The following is a 9,565-nucleotide window of genomic DNA, read 5'->3' as shown; positions in this document are numbered from 1 at the left end:
ATGATTTAACAAAAGTATACATTCGGTTCTTTAGTTTTCATCGGATAATCCAAAGGCTTGAACTTGTTTATTTGTCTGAATGTGTGTATTGATGTGAGTAAATGTGTCTGTATTTTTAATAAATATATTTACACAAATGCTAGTTTTAAACTTATAAAAATGATTAATACGTCAACTCAACTATACACAATAAGCAAGTGTACATATCATTTGAATAGTATATATAGTATCGGTAGAAACAAAGTATTGAATCAGTAGACAACATTAGAATTGTTAAGTCAAATCAAAAAACGAAAGATAGTGTATTAAAATAACGACGCATAAAAATAATTGAAGTAAAAGGTCTATAATCAATCAATCCAAAATAGATATCACTTTGGCCTTAAACACACTTTGATGATTTTGATTAAAAAAAAGTAATTAAAACAAGTAAATGGTGTGATTGTAAGTAATAAACCAAAAAGAATATAAAAACATAATAATTATAGGTTTATTGGATTTTATAATCCCAACATTAACCCATTGGCCGACTTGAAGCCCGACTTAGGAAATATTTTCTGACCGTCCAACTTTCAACATATTTTCCTTCAACAATCTCAATCTTATATTATGTTATATATGAGAGTTTGAAGTGCATAAAAACATAATAATCATACTATAAACTTTTTAATAAAAAAATTAATAAATTAGTCTTTTAAGTTTTAATAAGTTTTAAATATGTTTTATTTAAGCATTAGTTTATTATAAATTAATTAATATAAAAACACATAAACTATCAAAATGTCAACACACAATGACTACAATAAGTCAATAAGTCTACAATAAAACATACTTTTTGTTGACCTTTATCAATATTCAAGTCATGAGTCTACAATTCACTCCACCGCCACACCAAGACATGTTCAACTCCGTACAAACCAACCTCGTGACACCACCTCTCCGTAAAAAGCAAAGCGGAGTCAGACCATGGCTCCTCTTAGACTCCACCGGCCAGGCTCAAATCATCCAGGCCGGCAAACACGCCACCATGCGCCGCACCGGGTTACCCGCACGCGATCTCCGGATCCTTGACCCGATTCTATCGTACCCGTCAACTGTTCTCGGCAGAGAACGAGCCATTGTTATTAATCTTGAACACGTTAAAGCCATTATTACTGCACAAGAGGTGTTGTTGCTTAATTCCAAAGACCCCTCTGTTGCTCCGTTTGTTGATGAGCTTCAACGAAGGATATTGCGTCATCATCACGCTACTTCTCAGGTTATTCATTTTAGTTTTTTTTTTTTGGAAATTAGGGATTGTTATTGCATATTTTTGGTGGGTTTTTTAATTTTTATTGAATTATGGTCTAATTTGAATGCAAGCTGATTAATTTGTTGTTTTATTGTTCTGCATGTACAATTTGTGGTTTATTTTTATAAAATTGTATACATTTATATAAAAAGTTTCAGAATTTTGTATATAATTTTCCAAATTTATTAATTGGGTTGGATTAATAAGTATATTTTTTCAAATTCTTCAACGAATTTGATAGATTTTGACAAAATTTGACCACAGTTTGACCGATTTTAAACGATTTGGACTGGCTTTGACTGATGACAGCTTTTTAGGTTCAATTTCTGAAATCACATCGGTTAATTATCGATTTTTGATTAATCGCTGATTAATCGGCGCCTAATAACTTTTACGACACTAAATATTCTTTAATTTGTTTTCTGTTGATGTTCTGCATTTGCAACTTTGTGGTTCATTTTTTCAAATTTTTATATATAATTTTCCAGACTTATTAATTGGATTGGATTAATAAGTAAAAGTTTCAAATTCTTTGACAAATTTGATAGATTTTGACGAAATTTGACTGTAATTTGACCAAATTTGAACGATTTGTGACGATTTGGACCAGCTTTGACCAATTGCTGAAATTACATCGTTAATCGTGTTGTAATTAGTTTCATATATACGACACTAATTATATTGTAATTAGTGTCATATTTACTCAGTTATGTGGATTGCTTACTTGCTGACATTGATGTTCTTGTAACTTGTTTAGAAGGAAATGGTCGATGGTGATACTGACTGGGCCCATTTGTATGATTTGGGCGAGCCACGGTCAAGAGAAGTTAGCCCGCCACGAGTAGACACCAATAATATCCCAGACGGTGGTCAGGCGGTTAAAGCTGATGGGAAACATTCTTTTGATAAACGAGATGGCCCGAAGATTCTTCCATTTGAGTTCATTGCACTCGAGGCGTGCTTAGAGGCAGCTTGCAGTTCTTTGGATAGTGAGGTGCGAGTTGTTACTTATTAATCATATATATATTTGTTTAATTTTTTTTAAACGTTTGCGTCTTGTTATATTTTTTATAAACTAGGCAAGGACATTGGAGCAAGAAGCTCATCCAGCACTGGATAAGTTGACTTCAAAGATTAGTACTTTAAATTTGGAACGTGTTCGCCAAATAAAAAGTCGGTTGGTTGCTATTACTGGACGTGTTCAAAAGGTTTGTGTTTAAAAAGCATAAACTCCATAATTCAGATAATTATTTGTTATTTGGATGTTTGGCTTACAGGTGTGCATGGGTCGGTTTGGGCTCAAACCAACCAAAAACCAAAATTCGGTTTTTGAAAACCGTTCAGTTTTGATTTTTGTTGTTATGCCATCTGGACTTGAAATTTTTGTTTCGAAAAGAGATACCCAAAACAATGAGTTTGGGCCTGAAACTCTGGGCCTAAATATTTTTTTGTTAAGTAATGATTAATTGATTATTACGCAATTGGGCCTAAAATTTTGGCCTACATAATTTATGATCCATAAATTTAATAACAAAAGTGGGTTTTTTTCTTCGGTTTGCCATTTGGACTGAACGGGAGACCCAAAATAATGAAATTTGGGCCGAAATCTTGTTAATTAATGATTACTTGGTTATTACTCATTTGAGCCTAAAAGTTTGGCCCTACATTATTTGTAATTCATAAATTCAATAACAAAAGTCGGTTTTTCCGGGTTTGATTTTTGAAAAACATAAAACCAAGCCGTCTCTTTTGGGTTGGGCTCAGTTTATGTCTGTTATTTCGGCTACAGATCAGTATTTTCGGTTTCATGCACACGAGTCTGGCTACATATTAGTTTAAAAATGGATCAGGTTTATTTTCAGGTTTCAGCAAATGTATAAATTGTACGATGATAGATTTATGTTTATTTAGGTTCGGGACGAATTAGAGCAATTACTAGATGATGACGGTGACATGGCGGAAATGTATCTAACCGACAAGCTGGAGCAACAAATTGATAACTCATCATCATCATCTTCTTCGTTTGTGAACGAAGAAGATACCATGAACGAAGAGATTCTCCAAACAGAAACTGATGACACACATGAACACGCCATTCAACGAACCGAAAGCCGTGGGACCCACACTAGTACAACACGGAGCGGTCACAGCAAGCACCTCGACATTGAGGAACTTGAAATGCTCTTGGAGGCTTACTTTGTTCAGATTGATGGTACTCTGAATAAACTATCAACGGTATGTTACAAAATATTGTTTCAAAATTTAAAAGAAAGTGTGACTTAATTCAATAATTCCCGTGTTTGTGTGCAGTTGAGGGAGTATGTGGATGACACGGAAGATTACATTAATATAATGTTGGATGACAAGCAGAATCATCTACTTCAAATGGGTGTTATGTTAACGACCGCAACTTTGGTGGTGAGTGCGTTCGTGGTGGTTGCTGGAGTGTTCGGAATGAATATTCATATCGAGTTGTTTCAAGATGATACAAAAGAACAGAAGGAAGTTGGTAACGGTAAATTTTTATGGACCGTGGGTGGCGGTACTGCTGGCACGATTGTGTTATATATTGTTGCTATCGTTTGGTGCAAGAGTAAACGCCTTTTAGAGTGAATGAGACAGGTCTTTAATATAGTTTGTTTATGATATGCTGTTTTTCTTAGTCTATAATGAGGCTTCTTTTTATATGTTAATGCATAATGGTATAAAAATTATATTGAGGGTATTATTGTATTAAAATGTTTTAACAAAATCAATGAGATTGCAAATTCAAATGAGGGTTCCACTCGCAGATCATTTGATACTCGAGTACAGTACACATGATGCAGAGCAGACTGAACACAGATGAGATGTCTAGTCAGTTGATATAAATAGTAATGATGTCAATTGAGTTTCCAGATATAATTATTGGACAAAAATCATCCAAGTATCCTTTCAAATTATACATGCATCTTTATGATGTACTTAAAGTCTTACACATAACAGTGATCATAACATAATCAAGTCCCGAATTCATTATAAATCATGTATCTCCCTTTATTTCGTACATAAAACATCAACTAAAAACTATGTTAGTTTTAACTCGAGTATGGTTCTTGACTTCTTGTAAGATCATATCTTCTTCGCATAGTTGTATGTTTATGGCACGAAGTTAATCCATGGAGAGATAGGCCGTCGTTATGTATCATTGTATCGGTTGTATTCTATCTTAGATGGTGATCCATAATTCCATATACATTTAAGGTCTTTGGCAAAATGTTGTTACGTAACATTTTCAACTTATTATAAGGGTTTAACACGACTGTTCATGGAACATGAAAGAAAACGGTCGGGTCCATGATTAGTACAACAATCGAATGAGGAGGTGCCGATTCATACCACTCTCGATGGTCAAACACTATCAACTAATCATAATATGAGAACATGACCAATGTCATCTCCAGAATACAAATGATGTGGAGGTAGTTCGAGGCTTCGAGCCTCACACTTGCACACAAACACACCCTTTGAATACATGTTTATGCTGATTGAGGAATTGCATTCCCAAACATGAGTAGTGAAGGGGTATGCACCCGCCTTAACATCGAGCGGGGCGGGTCAACCCACAAGATATAGACAAGAGGCTTGAAATCAGGATGTCATGAAGACACAAAGCCAAAACCTATGCGCAAGCGCATGAAACATCTGCGCGTGGCGCATGACACAAAGCCTATGCGCAAGCGCATGAAACATCTGCGCATGACACAAAGCAAAACCTATGCGCAAGCCAAAACCTATGCGCAAGCACACAACAAACACATTTAGTGTGAGGATAAAGAGAAGACCTTGCGCATCCCCGGGATAGGCGCATAAAGGCCGCGCGTAAGCGACACACAACAAATGAGACAATTGTCTAATCCAAATCAAGATAAGGACAACCATGATTGTACTCATCAGACAACCTTCCAGAATGTATCTTTTAAGGAATAAAGAATGTGCTAATGTTGACAGCTGCCAATGAAGGGTGGACAACTCAGCAAAGCCCATGTGCCACCACGTGATGGCACATGGGTCAGGTGAAATACCTTGGTCAGAGAATAATCAATGAAAAAGCACCAGGTGTCCTAAGTACACGTGGCGCGAAGCAATAGGAGGAGACCAAAAAGGCCCTAATTGGGTCTGAGCCCAATCATTGAAAACCCTAATACTATAAATACCACACCACCTCCACAGTTGGAGCCAGGCAAGAAAATATATTCTAAGTCCTTTACTCATTTTCACATCTTGATTATCCTCTCCTACAATATCTGATTCTCACACCGGAGGGTTACCCCAAAGAGGACCCCTCTGTCCCTTTCTGAGGGGTAAGCTCACGGTGCTGTTCGTTTTGTAGGTGGAAGAACTCGTATCTCGGAAAACCATCGGTGATATAGCACACTCGTACCCGAGTAACGTTGATCGTATACAAGTAAGTCGATCCACGCTTCTTCATTGGCGCCATCCGTGGGACTCGAACCCACGACCACGTGGTTGGCCTCGGGCATCAGAAATATTCCAAGCAGAAATCTTAGCCTCTTGCTTGGCCTCCGCAAGGGCATCACGTACCATTATATAATCATTGCGAAGCTCTTGGGAGGCAGCAAAAAGGTGGTCATTAAGCAAATCCACGCGAGCGCGGTCCTCTTGAAACCTCCTTTCAGCTGGAGGAACAGAGTGAGCCCAAAAGTCTTCACATACGCCCAAGGATTGGAATGAGCTCTCTTCAGTGATACTCCAGCTCGGTCGGTATATGTGATCGGCTCCCTACAAACACAAAGCAACGCAAAGAAACGTTTTAGTTATCTAAACACTAATTTGGAAGTCTGCACATCGGAGCAAAATAAACTTATACCTGAGGAGAACCGGCAGAAAGATTAGCGCCAGCTGATGAGCTCCTGCCTGCCCCATGAGAAAAAGGCTGCGCCACGAAATCTCGTGGCGCTATAGGGCTTACGCGGCCACCATCAGAATCTTTAAAATTAACCTCCTCATCATCCTCTATAACAGGTCTCTTCTCCTGCGACTTGGAAGAATCAAAAATAGTCTCACGAGGAGGGCTGCACGCAGGAGGAGGTGAGGGAGGTCTTGACGCTGTTAGAGCAGCGCGAAAAATAGTCTCCTGCTCCTTAGTGATCCCAATGAGGGGAGATTCAGTACTTGTTGGAGCAGGAGCAGAACTAACGGCGCCAGCGCTAGCAGTGCCACCAGCAGCTTGTGCGCCAGCTATAATTCCTATGAAAAAACCAACAAGGAGAAATGATTCATGACTTGAACTAAAGGAAAAAATCAGACAATCAAAGCGTAATAAATACCTTGGCGCACCGCAGTCCGCGAATTAAGCATCGCCATGAAGTCCATTTTCCCCCTTTTTGAGGGCAAAACAGATGACTTCAAAACAACCTTCGGCATAGCCTTGGCACCTTGCTGCGCCTGAGGTTGAGCTACCAACGTTGCTGGCTCTACAAACATTTGAGTGAACAAAGCTTCATTAATAACTCTATCGGAATCACGCTCACAAAACCACAAAATATAAACAAAGCATACCTGTTGGAACAGACGAAACAGCAAGCGCAGCACCGCTTCCCTTGTCCGCCGCGTGCAGAGATGAGGTAGCAGCACCATACCTCGTGTGGACTGGAGGATTGCCCACACCGTAAGGCAAAGAAGACGAGGAAAACTTGGAAGTAAAACCCTTGGTTTTCTCAAGTCCCTTCACTTGAGTAGGAGGAAGATTCTGGGCAACAGAGGCATCATCTTTTTTCTGTTTTTTACTGGCCCCTGCGCCAGTTTTGCCTTTAGCCTTGCGCTTGAGTTTTTGCGCTTCAGCTTCTGCCTCCTCCCCTTCCTCTTCCACAGGCTCCAACTCATAATTAGCAAGCGCATCTACAATACGCGCAACAGAAATGTTAAAACCAAATTTGGTATTCTAAGGGCCTAAACACAAATACAAGGGCTTACCAGGCGCATCGCTGTCAAAGCAAAACTCTAAGTCAACAGGAATAAACATATCGTCAAAACGATCAGGAAAGGCGGTTTCCCCAGGGTTCAGCGCAGCAGATCCACCCTCCTTATGCTCGTCATAGACGGCGTGGATGTATTCCTTGCTTTCTGCATAAAACAAGACAAGTGATATCAGCAAAACGAATTATACTCGCGCAAAATTAATGCAATGAACAAACAACCCACCTGAGCCATCAACATGGATGACAGGCTCAGTCTCGCTGTCAGTCCACCTCTTGCTCATACCAACCCCTACCAACGCTTCCTCGCAAATATTCTTGGCGGGGGATGGTTCAGCAGTTAATTTTTTAACCCACGCGCCAGATGGATTCTTAAGAACGTCATCATCCGCGGGCGCGGAAGTAATCGCGCGCATGGTCATACGAATGGGAATAACACCAGCCTTGATATAAAAGAATTTTTCAGCCCAGTCATGAAGGCTTTTGAAGGTAACAGTGCAGCACTTAACCTTCTGACTGCGGGGTGGGCTCCTCGCGCTGAGCTTTGCACATGAACTCAAAATGAGTCATGCGCACTAATCCACAGGGATGGACTTGAGATATATGAATCCCGTAAAATTGGAGGAGCGCACCTATAAACCTCGTCATCGGAAGACGAAGGTTACAGCGGGTGAAAAAGTGAGAATATAAAGAGATATAACCGGCGGGAGGATCCGCCGCTGTTTGCCCGGTCACCGGGAGCAGACAACTATACTCAGGGAGAAAACCCTGAGAAGCAATGAGACTATCAAGCTCAGGCTGTTTCAACTTGCAGGGAATCTCATCCCATCTCTTCACCGCCTTGTTCTTCCCTCCCTCCTCCGACGAGGCCTCGGCAACCCGAGTACCCTTGCCGGTTTTCTTCAAAGTAGACATAACCATTGATTTTACACGGCCTTTACTAGGGGAAATTGTGGTGTCTGGGTTATCAGACATACAATTGCGAATCGAACAATATGATTACTTTAAGCACGGAATTCAGGGACAAAGACGAAAACTCTTAATCGGAATGTAAATAATAGGCAAAAGCTTTGAAAATGACAGTGGAGATGAAGAAAAAACCGTTCAAAAGGTTTGGTTTTATAGGCCCAGGAGAGAGAGAGAGAGAGAAACAAGTAATAATCAGATCTACGCTCACGCGCCCCCACTCGCAGGCGTAGGTCAACATAAGCGCGACACGTGTTCCTGACACTGTATGAGGAGACGTGAAAAGCCACTGTAGCACCTCGAGCACACGAAAGGTCTGACACATAACGTCTCCATCTCTGATGCATGTCAACACCAACCAACCACGTGCATACAAGAAAAGAAAAAGAAAAAACAAGCCCTATTAAAAAAGCAAACTATTAAGTCTAATATCTATCTTACCTCGCTCGCGCGAGACAAGACACACATTAGACTGGGGGGGGCTTGAAGGGGTATGCACCCGCCTTAACATCGAGCGGGGCGGGTCAACCCACAAGATATAGACAAGAGGCTTGAAATCAGGATGTCATGAAGACACAAAGCCAAAACCTATGCGCAAGTGCATGAAACATCTGCGCGTGGCGCATGACACAAAGCCTATGCGCAAGCGCATGAAACATCTGTGCATGACACAAAGCCAAAACTTATGCGCAAGCACACAACACACACATTTAGTGTGAGGATAAAGAGAAGACCTTGCGCATCCCCGGGATAGGCGCATAAAGGCCGCGCGTAAGCGACACACAACAAATGAGACAATAGTCTAATCCAAATCAGGATAAGGACAACCATGATTGTACTCATCAGACAACCTTCCAGAATGTATCTTTTAAGGAATAAAGAATGTGCTGATGTTGACAGCTGCCAATGAAGGGTGGACAACTCAGCAAAGCCCATGTGCCACCACGTGATGGCACATGGGTCAGGTGAAATACCTTGATCAGAGAATAATCAATGAAAAAGCACCAGGTGTCCTAAGTACACGTGGCGCGAAGCAATAGGAGGAGACCAAAAAGGCCCTAATTGGGTCTGAGCCCAATCATTGGAAACCCTAATACTATAAATACCACACCACCTCCACAGTTAGAGCCAGGCAAGAAAATATATTTTAAGTCCTTTACTCATTTTCACATCCTGATTATCCTCTCCTACAATATCTGATTCTCACACCGGAGGGTTACCCCAAAGAGGACCCCTCTGTCCCTTTCTGAGGGGTAAGCTCACGGTGCTGTTCGTTTTGTAGGTGGAAGAACTCGTATCTCGGAAAACCATCGGTGATATAGCACACTCG

General features: G+C 40.5%; 1 protein-coding gene across 1 annotated transcript; it reads left to right on the top strand.

Annotated features, from left to right (window-relative positions):
- The first annotated feature begins 881 nt into the window (after positions 1-881).
- On the top strand, positions 882-4,279 carry LOC143629423 (magnesium transporter MRS2-3-like). The gene is made up of 5 exons (XM_077098702.1): positions 882-1,258; positions 2,049-2,285; positions 2,371-2,499; positions 3,203-3,526; positions 3,602-4,279. The coding sequence occupies exons 1-5, from the start codon at positions 899-901 to the stop codon at positions 3,902-3,904; spliced, it is 1,353 nt and encodes a 450-aa protein (XP_076954817.1). The 5' UTR covers positions 882-898; the 3' UTR covers positions 3,905-4,279.
- Positions 4,280-9,565: the final 5,286 nt, after the last annotated feature.

The sequence above is a fragment of the Bidens hawaiensis genome, unplaced genomic scaffold (genome assembly GCF_021521415.1).
Source record: "Bidens hawaiensis isolate Kalapana, Puna unplaced genomic scaffold, B.hawaiensis_p1.1 tig00005195_1, whole genome shotgun sequence".
NCBI lineage: Eukaryota > Viridiplantae > Streptophyta > Magnoliopsida > Asterales > Asteraceae > Bidens > Bidens hawaiensis.
Note: the sequence above shows the minus strand (reverse complement) of the source record. Positions and strands in the feature narration are given on the sequence as shown.